At 39.9% G+C, this 16,643-nt stretch overlaps 1 protein-coding gene across 6 annotated transcripts in view; it reads left to right on the top strand.

Moving 5' to 3' along the window:
• Positions 1-9,192, top strand: part of ACSL3 (acyl-CoA synthetase long chain family member 3) — a 71,874-nt gene extending 62,682 nt beyond the window's left edge. For all 6 annotated transcript variants that reach the window (XM_025890824.2, XM_025890812.2, XM_025890819.2 and 3 more), the window contains 5 exons: positions 494-568; positions 1,611-1,802; positions 3,154-3,268; positions 4,925-5,082; positions 8,469-9,192. In XM_025890824.2, the coding sequence (XP_025746609.1) occupies positions 494-568; positions 1,611-1,802; positions 3,154-3,268; positions 4,925-5,082; positions 8,469-8,626 (698 nt within the window). In that variant the 3' untranslated portion in view covers positions 8,627-9,192. The remainder of the gene's footprint in view (positions 1-493; positions 569-1,610; positions 1,803-3,153; positions 3,269-4,924; positions 5,083-8,468) is intronic.
• The last annotated feature ends 7,451 nt before the right edge of the window (positions 9,193-16,643 follow it).

Below are 16,643 nucleotides of genomic sequence, written 5' to 3'. Positions count from 1 at the left end.
TACTTGTACTGCAGAGCCGTCCGGTCTAATAAGAAAGTGGAACGGGGGGAAGCCATTGTGATCCATCATCCTTTAAGATAGGGGCTCCAAACTCATGAGCCAGGCAGCTACTTCAGTGAGTGAAGTGGGCCTTGAGGCATGAAGATCCACGGTGGGTGGAAGGCAGGAATCGGGGGGAGCCGGAGCAGGCATGCCCCGTCTAATGGGGACTACGGTTGTTGCTGCGCTGGAAATGCCGGCCCTGTTGGTCCTGGAGTTCCACACTTCTGGGTAAATTGTCGTGATTTTTAAATGTCACTAAGCAATTCAGAATAAAAAAACAGAACTCTCTGTGGGCCACACAGCTTGTGGGTCACCAGTTTGTGACTCTGGCTTTTAAAGATTCTCTGGGGCTGTCAGAGCTTTGGGATAAATCATCATTTTTGGTAATTTAGAAAAATCAAGCTCTTTATTCACCACTGTAATCAAATACTTTTTTTCATTTGCATCTTAGTCTGGGACTACAATACTGGCAGAGTGGGAGCACCATTAGTTTGCTGTGAAATCAAATTAAAGAACTGGGAGGAAGGTAATAACCTATTTTAACCACAGACCATTAATTTGTATAATATTAAACCTTGAAATTAGAATTGTGCTTCATTTTCTTATTTTAGAATATAAAATCACCCACAAGTGCTTTTTTTTGTCTAATAGAACTATTTTATCTAGAGCTGTATGAATGCATTTATTTTGCTTATTTCAAGAATGATTCTGAAATATTAAAATTGTTTTTATTTTGCTTATTTTATTACATGAATGCAAGTAAGAATTATGGCAAAAACTTGAGAAATCTCCTAAATGAATGATGTCAGTAAATTAGGAATGATCATAAGTTTATTTGGTAGCAGCAAAATCATAAAATGTAATCTGTGAAACTGAGGATTTTTCTTTTTTTCTTTCTTTCCCCTGATGGCTTCAATCAAGAATCATCAGAAGGAAATTTTTACTATAATTTCATACAGATCTGTTGTTGTGCCATTTAAATACTAACCACTTTTTAAAAATTTTATTTGATTCTATCTGTGTATACATTATCAGTGATTGGTTGGCTAAATCTTTTATACAAAGTAAAGATACTCAGGGTTCGCTGCCATTAGCAGAATTAGTGAAAATGTTTAACAGATTTAAACTTGGAGTCATTCTGAACTTATCTGTCAGTCATAAATCTTGTAAATATTGTGTAATTTGATTTTGGAGATGTGTTTTATTGAATTACATGATTTAATACTTTTATCAAATATATAGGAATCTCTGCAGAATCCCTAAAGGAGTTTACCTGTGTAGTACACATGATTATTTATTCCACAGATGTTGGATTTTTTAGTGTAATTTTTGCTTGGAGTAGTAGTTTAAAAGCATCAGTGCTTATGGGTAAGCAACTGAAATTTTGCACCTAGTTTTACGTTAATGAGTTTTCTTCATTCATACCGTCTGCCTCATTTCCTTTGGGAAACTCTAATTGGATTAAAATCAGATGTCCCTATTTAGAAACTAATAGTTTCAAATTTTCACACAATTGTATATAGGGATAAAAATTTTGAATTAACTCTTAATTATTTTGTGTTTATTAGGTGGATACTTTAATACTGATAAACCACACCCCAGGGGTGAAATTCTTATTGGTGGCCAAAACGTGACAATAGGATACTACAAAAATGAAGCAAAAACGAAAGCTGATTTCTTTGAAGATGAAAGTGGACAGAGGTGGCTCTGTACTGGAGATATTGGGGAGTTTGACCCCGATGGTTGTTTAAAGATTATCGGTGAGCCAACTAATATATATACATATGTTTTCTGCCAGTGGATGTTTCTGAAATAGTTTTACAAAAGAGATAACTGTATATTTAGGGAAACTGTTTAATAATATAAGAATATATCTCTCTGCAGTGTTGATAGGGTCTGTTGTATCATCCCTGGAATATAAAATTTTATAATAAACTGTGAAGAAGTTTTAAGGCCTGACATTTTAGGAGATCTCAGAATCTGTTCAACAGGAGTGATATTTTTAATTATTAGATAACCCTGAAAGAATCCAGTTCTCAGTAGGGAATATTTATTTTTTTGTGTGATCTTTGCTATTTAGAGGTTATTGGACAGGCTCTCTCCTGTTGGAACCATGTCCTGGCCTTGCCTGTGAGAATAAGGAAGGCCTGGCAGTTGGAGTACTAGGACCCATGGGGCAAAAAATAGCTCCCTGCCTTCCCTCTTACATTTTTTTTTTTCTCAGCTAATAGAATTTCTGTCCTAGTCATGCTACCTAGCAACCTGGGGGAGATGAGACTGTTTAGTGCACTCCCCATGTCTTACCCATATTCTACTGATTTATCATGTGAAACATGCCTCAAGACATTCTCTTCTTTCTCTCTGCCCCACCATGACCGTAGGTCAGGCCTGCACCTTCTGTCACCCTACTGCAAGAAATTCCTCCCTGGGACATGCTTGTCTCCCTTAAACACACACTCTTACAGGCCATGTGAGCCCTCAGCACTGATCTCACAGGGCCCCTTTGCTGCTAGAAAACTCTAGTGGCAGCTAGGGGCTCGGTTCCGTGCGCCTCTGTCCTGTAGCCCGACCCACCTCTCCACCTCTGGCCGTCCCCCCGCCCCCCGTGCTGCGGTGATTCAAGTAGACCTGTCTGTCGTTTTCCATGGCCGCTGCACTTGGTCAGCGCCCGTCTTCCCTTGAGACTCAGCCCAGGCCTCACTTGGAGGAATTCTTTCCAGATCAGCAGGTTGGACAGGCTTGACCCTTACCCTTACTGTTCTGTATGGAGGGGATGTGCTTCTCTCCAGATAGAATGTGAGCTTTCATGTGTCCCCGAGAACTCTTCAGTTTCCTGGTGTTAATGGGTCGCGGGAACACACTTGTTCAGTGGAACATGCCCGAAGCCCTGATGGTGGGGGCTCTTGACCAGAAGCTGATTTTCTTTTTTGAAAGAATTTATTTAATGGTACAAAAATTAGGGCCTAATTTACTGTGTACTTTTAGTTTTGGTGTAACTATTAATAATAGACTTAATTGATAGCAAATTACTTAGGGAATGGGCAATATTCATGTGTATTCAAGGTATTTCTGTGCTCCCTTGTGGCCCCTCCCGGCCTTTGTTCTGCACAGATCGTAAGAAGGACCTTGTGAAACTGCAGGCCGGAGAATATGTTTCCCTTGGGAAAGTAGAGGCAGCTCTGAAGAACCTCTCCCTTATAGATAACATTTGTGCATATGCAAACAGGTAAGAAAGTAGAATTCTGTTACTTCTACTTCAGACAGACATTTTGTGTGGTTTTGGCATTTCCTTCCTAGATGAATCTTCTTTGTAAAACTACACTAAGAACTCTAAGAACTCTTCTTCCTTCTTATCTGTTGTCTCTGGGGGAGGCCTCTTCTCAGGAAAACCAGTAACTGATTCTGTCCTTGGGATACCTCCCCTCTTCGTCCTCCGCTGTGTCCCTGTTTTCTGCTTTGCATCTCACTGCGGTGTCCTGTGTGATAGGGAGGGGAAGAAAGTCCAGTCCTCCCTCCTGCTGCCTTGGTACCCCCAGCGACCCGCCCCGCTGCGCAGGGAAGCATCCCAGAACCAGTCCAGAGCCAAGGGGAATAAAGAAGGAAGTTGAGGATGGGAGTCATCAGGCTGAACCCTGCTCAGCACTTAACTGCCCTACTCTAGACTCGAGCCTACTTTGGACCCTGGCCAGGCCTGGGAGCTCTGCCTTAAGCTATGTTAAGCTGTGGCTGAACTCCTAGCATCTCTAGTCTGTAATGATACAGAGGCAGCTGGGAAGGAGAGTTTAAAGTTAAAAATCCCAGAAATGTATTCCTGAGAAATGTGTTGGAAATTTAGATTGGCACTCTGATGACATTTTCCCTTAAGAGTTTTATACGTAGTAATTATTCTCCAGTGTTAATGATCAGATACTTGGTGGCCAGCCTAGGAACCTTACTGCAGCAGTTGACATAATAGTTATTGTGAAAAGTTAAAATCTGGTATCAGAAGAACCGATTTAGAAACAGACTTTAAAGATTTACTACACTGAATCTTAAATTATTCTGCCCTTTAATTAGCTGTGAGATATTTTCCTTAGCGCTGCTGCAGTTCTGGCTTTTACTTGTGTGATACTAAGCAGACTACCCTTCTCTTCCTGATGCTTGCTATTTCTTACTGCCATTGGCAGGCGTACCTAAAGCTCTTTTAGTAACAGTTCTCGTGGTAACAAGAAGAAAATAAATGCAACCACATTACTTTGATTCGCTGCCAAATTTCTTTAGATACAATTTATTTTTTTAAAATTTTTAAATATATTTTTTAAAGGTTTTATTTATTCATTTGAGAGCAACAGAGTGCATGAGCAGGGGCAGGGGGAGCAGAGGGAGAGAGAATTCCAGGGAGAGACTGCACTGAGTGTGGAGCCTGACACGGATGGTGTCCGATCTCACAACGCTGAGTTCATCACCTGAGCGGAAGTCAAGAGTCAGCTGCTTAACCGCCTGAGCCACCCAGATGCAGTTTCTATTTACATGAGTTTTTACTTTGTTAAACAAACTGTTAATGTGAATTACTGATTTTTTCTCAAAGTTGAATTTTCTGATATTTGTAATTTTCTTTTAAAAAATGTATACATGGAAGTATTCGGAACAGTTTCACCTAGTTGAAATTTGCCATTAAATATCAGATGAAGGTTTATTTAGCAGTGAACTCTGTCGAGTGTTGAACATACTATGAATCATACAGTAGAAGTGGCTGTTCCGTGAGGTAAGTGCTCAGTACCAGATGCGAATCACGTATGTTCTTTCAAGTGGTCGTGAATTGAAGGCGTTGGCGTATCACTGACACCCGCTCACACGCTGTGCCATTTAGACCCTTAGCCCGCTTGTCCTTTATGTATTTCAGTTATCATTCTTATGTCATTGGGTTTATTGTGCCAAATCAAAAGGAACTAACAGAACTCGCTCGAAAGAAAGGACTTCATGGGACTTGGGAGGAGCTGTGTAACAGCTGTGAAATGGAAAATGAGGTCCTCAAAGTGCTCTCTGAAGCTGCTATTTCAGGTGAGTGGCTGTGAAATGGATTGAGGACCGAGGCTCACGTTTACTTGCTCTGCTGTCACGAGGCTTAGGGGACGTCATTTCCTGCTCAGAAACCAACTGCGTCTCCTGCTGTTGGATAGAACCACAGGCCTCTCAGGCCCGCATCCAGGCTCCTCCCCAGGACTCGCCGGTCACGTGCTCCCGTGACGGCTGGGCACCGGTCAGAATGTCCTTGTCCCTGCAGCTTCTGTCTTCCGGGTTCGCCCTTTCTCTCCTTACTCAGCTGGGCCCTGGCCACCCCGGCCCACCCTGAACTGTCCAAGACTCTTCTCTTCATTTTCTGCACCGTTAGTGTACCGGTAGTGGCTTGTACGGCTATGTCCTATCCCCCTTTTTGTGTGTGTGTGTTGGGGGTGCTGCAATGGGTTGCTCTGCTTTTGGTTGTTAATGGATAATGCTGTAAATATTCATGTGCAAGGGTTTGTGTGGACGTACTCATTTCTCCGGGGTGGGTACTTCAGAGTGGAATTGCTAGGCCTGTGTCAACTTTATGTTAAATCTTTTGAGACAGAAGTACCAGATTATTTTCCAGAATATTTTTTCCCAAATCTTCCAAACTGTTTCTAAAATGGTAGCATCATTTTATCATTCCCACTAGTGTTGGTTTCCAGGTTCCCCACGTCCTTGAAATACTTGTTACTGTTCATCCTTCGGGTTCTACTCATCCTAGTGGGTACGAAGTAGGGTATCTCGTTTTGATTTACATTTTCTGGTGGCTAATGATGGTGGGCATCCTTCCTTGTATTTATTAGCCATTGTATGTCTTCTCTAGAGAAATGCCTCTTCAGATCCTTTGCCCATTTTTTATTTTATTTTTATTTATTTTTTAAAAGATTTATTTGACAGAGACACAGCGAGAGAGGGAACACCAACAGGGGGAGTGGGAGCGGGAGAAGCGGGCTTCCCGCGGAGCAGGGAGCCCGATGCGGGGCTCGATCCCAGGACCCTGGGACCATGACCCGAGCCGAAGGCAGACGCTTAACGACTGAGCCACCCAGGCGCCGCTTTGCCCTTTTTTTAAATGGGGTTGCCTTTTTATTATTGTGCAAGTTCTTTATATATTCTAGACACAAGGCTCTTACCAGATACGCAATTTGTAAATATTTTCTCCATTCTGTGGGTTGTGTTTTTACTTTTTTGATGGTATCCTTTAAAGTACAAAAGGTAGGTTTTTTTTTCCTTTTGTTGCTTGTGCTTGCGGTGTCCTATCTGAGAAACCAGTCCTAATCTATCACAAAGATACACCCTGTTTTTTATTCTAAGAATTTTATAGTTTCAACTGTTAAATTTAAAAGCTCCTTGGTTCATTTGAGTCCATTTTTGTATGATGTGAAGAAGGGATCCAACTTCATTCTTAGGCAAAATCTATATTAGGTTTATACCTGAGAAACAGAATTAGTAGTTAATATAGAGAGACTCAGTGTGAAGAATTGGTTTAATGTGATCTTTGGGGGCTGACTTAGGCCCTGTTGGCAGCAGCTGACCACAGGCAGAATTACATTTTGTTGGGGGGACACCTCAGCTCTGCTCCTACAGCCTTTCAGTTGACCAAACCAGGCCCACTAAGATGATATAGGCCAATTTTCCTCACATAAAGTAAACTGGTTATAGACATAATCCTATCTACAAAATATCCTCAGAGCAACACCTGCATTAGTGTTTAATTGAGTAACTGGGAACTCTAGCCTAGCCCAGCTGATACATAAAACTGACTTCCCAGTCCGTCATCGCTTGTCCGCTTGGCACTCATGTACATCTCCTGAGAACATAGTTGATTTTTAAGTAAAGACAGTAACAGAGACTCCTGCCTAACGTGATAAAACTGCCCAGCACACAGCTGAAAATACAGTAACCTTTTCTGCAGAAGAGGATGCAGACCTCTTGAGCGATTTTTTGCTCTTATTCTGTATGCAGTTAGCTTATTAATACCTATTATAGATAAGAGAATAAAAGGGAAGAAAATAAAAATATTTGCTTTAACATATAAACACAACAAAACAAAAACGAACTATTCCATAAGTCCTGAGGTCCAGGCCTTGCTGCTTTTGCTCACAGTGGTTTTCCCTCTAGGAGAGCCCTCCTGAAAGAGCTTTAATCTTTGAAGAGAAAATCTTGTTATGTCTATGTTTATAAGTTAGAGTTAATATGCCCCTTTTGCTCCCAAGGTACTCACACCTTCAGTTCAGTGAGCACGTGTGCCAGTGTGTGTGCGTGCGTGTGTGCGTGTGTAAGTAATCATGGCTATGTGGTTACCTGTTTATCATCGTTAGATTTTATTCCACTTGAGAACAGAAACTATTCCTGTGTTTTTTAAAGAGTGTTTAAGAATGTTTAGTAAAGCACTTCGCACAGTAATTTTTTTCAATAAATATTGTTGAATGAATGCTGGGAAACCGCTCCCTTTTCTCCCCGTCTGCGTCCCTCCCTCTCTTTCTCCACCCCTCTCCCGGTCTCCAGCCCTCTGCTCTTGAGAGCCTGCTGGTACCCAGCAGTGTATAGGGACACAGTAGTGAGCAGACGTTCTGTCCTCAAAGCTTATGCTGAATATTCTGGTTCAGTGACAAGGTTCGTTTTAAACTTTATTATTTTTTAGTTTCTAAAGTGATCTCCTTATAATAAACTGAAAACAAATAGGTGTGTGGCCTTTGCTTTTTCTTAATCGTGGATCTTAGCTTCTAGAGGTAAACAGGTTATAGTTTGGTGTATACTTGTCCTACACATCTAGATGTGTATAATTTATCTGGTATTTAAAAAAAAAAAGCCTTTTTTTTAAAGCCTAACAATATATATTACAAATATCTTTACACACTGTACCATGTAGATCTTTTTTTTTTTCCCCAAAGATTTTATTTATTTTTGACAGAGAAAGAGCACAAGTAGGGGAAGCAGCAGGCAGAGGGAGAGGGAGAGGCAGGCTCCCTGCTCTCAGGGAGCCTGAAACGGGACTCGATCCCAGGACCCCGGGACCCCGGGACCATGACCTGAGCCGAAGGCAGAGGCTTAACCGTCTGAGCCACCCAGGCGCCCCATACATCTTACTTCTAATGACTGAAATATATTCCATTTAATGCCTACATCATAACTGAATCTAACCCATTCTATTGATGGCCATGTAGATTTTTTAAACAGTTTTTTTGCTATTATAATTCTCATACATATCTCTATATATTTTTTACTTGTAGCATTTTTGAGGGATGGATTATTTAGAAGTAAGATTCATGGGATGTTTGTGCATTTTGATGGGTGCTCTAAGACTTCTATAGAAAAGTTTACTATTTGCTTAGAATTTTAATTGTACATTTTTCATGCCTCTGCGTTTACATTTTTTTTCTCTTCCCCCATCTCAGCAAGTCTAGAAAAATTCGAAGTTCCAGTAAAAATTCGTTTGAGCCCAGAACCGTGGACCCCCGAAACTGGTCTTGTGACAGATGCCTTCAAGCTGAAACGTAAAGAGCTTAAAACACATTACCAGGCGGACATTGAGCGAATGTATGGAAGAAAATAGTTCTCCTTCAGCATCATTTGCTACAGGGAGCTCAGATCAAATAGGAAAATACTTGAAGTGCATGTCTCCAACTGTGAGGCAAACCCCATTCCGCATAGTAAACCTAAACTGTTGTTTCTCATGACGTCGCCGTTTTTACTGACAGGATTAGTAAAACATTAAGACAGCAAACTGGTGTCTGTCTCTTCTTTCTCTTCCCCCTTTCCAACTTACCTTACCACCTAGGACTGCACTTGTCAGCATGAGGACTTCCTGAGTCATTTTGGGGAACAGTGATTTTAAAACCTCAAGTTTTTAAACATGATTTATATGTTCTGTATAATGTTCAGTTTGTAACTTTTTAAAGTTTGGATGTATAGAGGGATAAATAGGAAATATAGGAATTGGTTGTTTGGGGGGCTTTTTTACTTACAGTATTTAAAAATGCAAGGGTATGGATGTGAAATTGTATAAATTCAAACGCTTATGAATCAAATCATTGTTGAACAAAAGATTGGTTGCTGTGTAATTATTGTCTTGTATGCATTTGAGAGAAATAAATATACCCATACTTATGTTTTAAGAAATTGAGACCTTGTGAATATATGCCTGACAGCGTCTTCTATATATATATTTATTTTTTATTAGGGAAAAAATGGAAGTTTGGTTGGTGCTGCATGAAACAAGATAGCACTAGAGGGTTATGTTTAATAGTAAAGAAGGAAACACAGCAAGTGTAGCACCAGAGGATAATTAGTCTCTAGTAGCTTACCCTCAGAATATTCAGGGTCTTTAGTTAGCTTTGAAACTATGAAAATGTCCAAACATTTTTTAAAGTTGGAAGCAGTTCTAAAAGTTAGGGTGGGATTTAAGAAGCAAAGGCTAGAAAGCTATTCTTTATTAATGTTTATATTTACAGCACCTCAGTCATGGGAAGACACTCTATCCACTCCGATGCTTTTAGTCTAGATGTGTAATCTTCTATCACATTTCAAAATGAGGATTCTTTCTCTTGATAGTTTGCACTGGTGTGTGTGTGTGTGTGTGGGTGTGGGTGTGGGTGTGTGTGTGTGTGTGTTGGCAACTTATTAAAAAAGCACCTTATCCTTTCTAAATGGAACTAAGGTAATGAGAATTTAACTTTATACTGAAGTAGTTAAGATTTAATTTGTAGGTTTTTATGTTACTATGGAAGTTATTTATGATTCTAAAAACACTGCTTGTATGGTACATAGTGTTTTTCATATGTGTTGCTTGTCTTATTTGAGCATTATCAAGGGTAATATTGCACCAGTGAAGATGTGTTCAAACAAGACTTTAAAAAAAATCATAGGTACCATGTTTTCTTAACATCCTATCAGTTATTTTCTTGATTCTTAGTTTAGGCATCAAAAGGCAAAAACAAAAAAAGTTACGAATGTAGATCCGTGTAGGATAGTGGGAGTGCTGAGCCCCAGGGCCCTGTAGCTTTTGGTCATTTGCGCACACACCATATTTGGAGATACCGCAATATGGTGTTCGGTTTTGAGTATTTCCTGTATTTCTGTATATTTGCATTATGTTTTTAGTGTGTTTCTCCTTGTCATAGTTTAAATTTTCATAAAGTTTGGGAAAACTGCCAAGAAATAAAACAAGAAATTAAACAGCTTCTCTGTCAGGATGTTGTGATGTAAAGATTAAGTCAGGGTGGGTGGAGAATTTGTTTCTGATGCTTTCTCTTTACAATAATTGTTTGCTTTCAAATGATTTTTGAGAAGTTGTATTTAGAAAAAAAAAAGTTCAGTGCTTCAAAGGAGAGAAAACAATATAATGGTGACTTTTTACCACTGATTCTGGATACAAGTTGTTTCTTTTCAGAAGCATCCAATAAGGCTGATTTAATTTGCGTCTAATTCCATTTTCCTCATTTTTTAGAATTCCTTTTGGTCTTAAAATCTTAGGTGCCACGTGTCAGATGTCATGCAGAGTATGAAATTATTACATAAAGTATCCCCTTTCAAACAAATTACTCTGACCCAGGCCATCTTTAGTGACTTAAAGAATGGTATCTTTTTCTATTAATCTTTCAAAAGAAACAGTTGGTTTAAAACCAAAACCAAAACACCACCCAACAACGATGATTTTATTAAAATACTGGTTTAGCCAGAAGACGCCTGGGGAGGAAAACTTTGAAGAATGTCAGTCAGTTGCTAAATCTAATACATCTGAAAATAGATTATAGATCCTAAAAAGAATGATTCCTAAGAACTTGTTTTCTGGAAATAAGTTACATAAGACTTCTCGGCCTTTTCCTGTGACAGTAAGTCTAGAGCCTGATTGGTGGCTACCTCCGCTCTTCTCTCTGGCAGGCTTCCCCCCGACCCCGGGCTGGGATTTTTTAGCTTCAACTTAAAGTTTTTACCAACAGCAGAACAAAACCTAAAGTGGTCTCTTCTTTATACGTACTACTTTGTTTTTTAAGTAATGGATCTGATATCCATGGTGTTCTCTAAAGCTTGTGATTTTTTTCAGCAATATTTAAAGATTATCCTGAAATTTTTTTTTTTTTGCTGCTAAAATACACAAGATTATTTACAGTTTTTAAAGCAGTTATTCCCTGTGATACAACTTTAAAACTTAAAATCCTGATGTGTGAGTTCTTTCTTTTACATACATCTGTGATGTTTTAAAGGGGATCTACTTTTAACAGTGTACTTACTGGACCATACTGAAATGTAATGCGTCTTTTCTCTACACTTAACAATTGGTTGTTCACTGCGAGTTCATTTTTGATGTATTCTTGGTTATTGCTGTTTTCTGCCTGAAGTGTACATCATAAAGAAGCAACATAGCCACATGGTATGGACTATTTATTTGTAACTTGACATCAAGTTTGAAGAATAAAGATGTAAAAAGTTTCTGATATTATAACTCTCTATTTTGTTTTTTTAAAAAATCTCTATAAATAAAGTCAAACTTTTGACATTCCTGAAATACTTGTTTTAAAAAAGGAGTTTGGGGAATTTTCTTGGCCTAGCCAATCCGCTTGAAGGGGAATTTTTTTACTTTAAAAATTCTGTTCTTAATCTACTTTATTTCCGACAGCATTCTGTTCTCCCTTTCACTAACCCTTCCTGATGCCTCCTTTCTATGTTGATTTTGACTACACAGATTCTCTGCTGTCAGCATTTAAAAATCAGTGCTAATAAGATGTTTTCTACACTTAAAGTGGTTACATAGCGTGAATTAGAGAACATAAAATTTGTGGGAGTAATTAAAAGCAATGTGGCAGCCATAAATCTAGGTTTTATGCCTACATTTAATCCTTTAATTGTGGAATAATTGTATCCTGCCATGATATCTCAGAAACAACCTATCCCTGCCTTCGAGACCACTTGATGTTTGTTTATGACAAAACCAGGCATATGTCCCTTTATACTAAGAACACTTATAAAACCAGGTCACTGTATGGAATCCTGGCAACTGTAACAAAAGGCATCTAGCAGCTTCCTGTGTTGTGCATCAACTTAAATATAATTGTGCCTCATTTCTCTGTCACTAACCTTGCTCAGATTATTTTAAACTTTGGTAGCTTAATATTTCTACCACAATAACACCTGTAATTTTAGGATGAAGCAGGTCTGTATTGTCATGGAAAGATAGAAAAACACGCTATGTATATGTACGTATATAGCCTGATTTAAGTAATGTGTTATCAATCTGACCCCCTCTCCCCAAAAAAACAAAACCGAACTTGTCTCTGATTCTAATCTGTCTTCTTGCAAGTATGTAGACTCAAGGGGCACATCTGTTTGGAAATCCCCTCTAGCCCCAGTGCCCTAATAATGGTCCATGGTCCTCTGAGTGGGCATTCAATAACTTTTCTGATTAAAATGTTAACAAAATTAGAACCACAAGGCATATGTGTGTCTAATGTTAACATGCATTTTTCTCGTTCAGACTTTTTCAAACCTTTCCCCGTTAGCATCCTTATTTACTGATAACTTTGAATAGTGGTGACTTGGTGGGATTCATTCAGAAGCAACTTTTCCACTTGGTGATTCCTTGGTAAATTAATCCTCAGTTCTTAAGAGAAATTATTCTGTGTGAGTTCTACGTTATGCAATAAGATGGAGTCTCAAGTTTTTTCTGCATGCATTACTTTGTAGAAGTAGGGTTTCTCTCCAGTATGAGGTTTTTTTTTTTTAAGATTTTATTTATTTATTTGAGAAAGAGAGAATGAGAGACAGAGAGCATGAGAGGGAAGAGGGTCAGAGGGAGAAGCAGACTCCCTGCTGAGCAGGGAGCCTGATGTGGGACTCGATCCCGGGACTCCAGGATCATGACCTGAGCCGAAGGCAGTCGCTTAACCAACTGAGCCACCCAGGTGCCCCCCCAGTATGAGTTTTTTTTTTAAAGATTCTATTTATTGACAGCCAGTGAGAGAGGGAACTCAAGAGGGGGAGTGGGAGAGGGAGAAGCAGGCTTCCCGCTGAGCAGGGAGCCCGATGCGGGGCTCGATTCCACGACCCAGGGATCATGACCTGAGCCGAAGGCAGATGCTTAACAACTGAGCCACCCAGCTGCCCTTCCAGTATCAGTTTTTTTAAATTATGTTAATCAGCATACATCATTAGTTTTTGATGTAGTGTTCCATGATTCGTTGTTTGCATATAACACCCAGTGCTCCATGCAGAACGTGCCCTCTTTTAATACCCATCACCAGGCTCCAGTATGAGTTTTTTGATGCTGAAAGTTTTTCTGCATTTACAGATTTTCTCTATTTTTTTTAAATTTAAATTCAATTTAGTTAACATATAATGTAGGGCACCTGGGTGGCTCGGTTGGGTGACTGCCTTCGGCTCGGGTCATGGTCCTGGAGTCCCACATCGGGCTCCCTGCTCAGCGGGGAGTCTGCTTCTCCCTCTGACCCTCTTCCCTCTTGTGCTCTCTCTCATTCTCTCTCAAATAAATAAAATCTTAAAAAAAAACCATGTATTCATCACTTGCGTATAACACCCAGTGCTCATCACATCACGTGCCCTCCTTAATGCCCATCACCGGGTTACCCCATCCCCCCATCCACCTCCCCTCCAGCAACCTTCAGTTTGTTTCCTAGAGTTAAGAGTCTCTTAGGGTTTGCCTCCCTGTTTTTATTTTATTTTTCCTTCCCTTCCCCTATGTTCATCTGTTTTGTTTCTTAAATTCCACGAGTGAAATCACTCAGTATTTGTCTTTCTCTGACTTATTTCGCTTATAATATTCTCTAGTTCTATCTACATCCTTGCAAAAGGCAAGATTTCATTCTTTTGATGGCTGAGTAATATTCCTCTGTGTGTGTGTGTGTATACACACTACACACTGTATATACACATTGAGTGCATACACACACACACACATATGTAGGCTATTGTTAATGTTGCCATAAACATTGGAATGCACATGCCCCTTTGAATTAGCATTTTTGTATCCTCTGGATAAATACCTAGTGCAATTGCTGGGCCTAGGGTAGTTCTATTTGTAACCTTTTGAGGAACCTCCATACTGTTTTCCACAGTGGCTGCAACAGTTTGCATTCCCACCAGCAGTGTAAGAGGGTTCCCCTTTCTCCACATCCTCACCAACATCTGTCATTTCCTGACTTGTTAATTTTAGCCATTCTGACTGGTGAGAGGTGGTATCTCATTGCAGTTTTGATCTGATGCCAAGTGATGTTGAACATTTTTTCATGTGTCTGTTGGCCATTTGTATGTCTTCTTTGGAGAAGTGTCTGTTCATGTCTTCTGCCCATTTCTTGACTGGATTTTTTGTTTTTTGGGTGTTGAGTTTGATAAATTCTTTATAGATTTTGGATACTAGCCCTCTATCTGATAGGTCATTTGTGAATATCTTCTCCCATTCTGTAGGTTGCCTTTTAGTTTTGTTGATTGTTTCCTTTGCTGTGCAAAAGTTTTTTATCCTGATGAAGTACCAATAGTTCATTTTTGCTTTTGTTTTCATCACCTTTGGAGACGAGTCTTGTAAGTTGCTGTGGCCGAGGTCAGAGAGGTTGCTGCCTGTGTTCTTCTCTAGGATTTTGATGGATTCCTGTCTCAACATTTAGGTCTTTTCATCCATTTTGAATTTATTTTTGTGTATGGTGTAAGAAAGTGGTCCAGTTTCATTCTTCTGCATGTGGCTGTCCAATTTTCCCAACACTATTTGTTGAAGATACTGTCTTTTTTCCATTGGATATTCTTTCCTGCTTTGTCGAAGATTAGTTGACCATAGAGTTGAAGGTGCGTTTCTGGGCTCTCTCTTCTGTTTGTATTGATTTATGTGTCTGTTCCTGTGCTGGTACCATACTGTCTTGATGATTACAGCTTTGTAATAGAGCTTGAAGTCCGGAATTGTGAAGCCTCCAGCTTTGGTTTTCTTTTCAGCATTCCTTTGGCTCTTCAAGGTATTTTCTGGTTCCATACAAATTTTAGAATTGTTCCAGCTCTGTGAAAAATGCTGGTGGTAAATTTTCTCTTTAGAAAATGCCCTCTCATGGTAAGAGAGGGATGACCTGCAGCTTTCCCGTACTGTCTGCATTTACAGGATTTCTTCATAGAAATCTCAGTGCAAGCTTTCTTGTTTAATCAAAGGCAAGCTGTAAGTGAAGATTTTCCTCTAAAGACCACATTTGCGGAGTTTTATGAAATCCTTGACGTTGACAAAATACATTATAGCTAAAGATTTCCCCACTTCGCATTCATTTTTTTCTTTAGCCTGCATGAACTGTCACATGTTGGATAAGGGAGGGGCAGTCCCTAACGACTTCATCAGTTTTTTACAACCAGAGGATTTCATACCTGTATGATTTTCCACATGTTAAGGTAGTTCTCTCTCTTTTTTTTTTTAGAAATCTCTAACTTTCTGGCCTCAGGACTTTTTTTTTTTTCCAAAAGATTTTTTATTTATTTATTTGACAGAGAGAGACACAGCGAGAGAGGGAACACAAGCAGGGGGAGTGGGAGAGGGAGAAGCGGGCTTCCCGCTGAGCAGGGAGCCCGATGTGGGACTTGATCACAGGACCCTGGGATCACGACCTGAGCCGAAGGCAGACGCTTAACGACTGAGCTACCCAGGCGCCCTGACCTCAGGACTTCTTTACAATCTGAAACAAATTACCGACAAAATTACTGGGGACCCTAGAAAGATTTGATTTATGTGGCTTACATCTCGATATTTTTAAATCATGGGCTTTTTTCACAAGTGTTTGTGCTTTACCAGGAAATGTATAGAGTTTTAAAATCATTCTCTTTCGTTTTCCTTAATCACCATAGTCATGTTAAGATAAACATTTTTAAGTGAGAGTCATGAGTAGGGGTCCATAGGGAGGGGTGTATGTATGTACCTCCTCCCATCCCTGAGTCCCAGCTTCCCACTGGGGGAAAACATCACAGTTGTTAGCAGAACACAGCTGTGAAATTTTTGCTCTGTGATACTGCAGAGTTCCACAGGCTTCATCAAAATAGGAATGAAAAACCCACCACTCTTTTGCCCAAACAATGTGACACCCCAGCTTTCCAAATTCTATTTGTAAAGCCTAAAGTTCCAATGCCCTTACACTTTGTCTACCCTCGTGGCCCTATACTAGACACTGTCAGGCCTCAGAAGGACTCCGTGTCTGAAATGGGAGGAAGACTGAAGGTCAGAATGGGATCAGGATGGCTTTAATGGGAGGCCAGGTGGGGGTCAGGAGAGGGGCGCTCAGGCCGGGTTGAACAAAGACCTTCACTGTGAAGTTTTTTATAGTAGCCATGGATTAGAAACACCCTACACGCCCTAATACCTAAAGAGCTAAATGTTATATAACACCCATTCGATTGATCATATGGGCAACAGAAGCATTTACACAACTTCTTACATCATGAGGATTATTTCATATTATGAATTATTTGGGGGGAGAAAGTTGGAATCAAAATTTAGAGGCACCTCAGGTCGAAATGTGTGTGTGTGTGTGTGTGTGTGGCACATATATTGCATAGAGAAAAGCCTGGAAGGAAATGTGCCAACATGATGGTGGTTGTGA

This window comes from Callorhinus ursinus, unplaced genomic scaffold (genome assembly GCF_003265705.2).
Source record: "Callorhinus ursinus isolate GAN/ISIS: 27379988/994484 unplaced genomic scaffold, GSC_fseal_2.0 scaffold2, whole genome shotgun sequence".
Lineage (NCBI taxonomy): Eukaryota > Metazoa > Chordata > Mammalia > Carnivora > Otariidae > Callorhinus > Callorhinus ursinus.
This window is presented reverse-complemented; position numbering and strand designations above follow the sequence as displayed.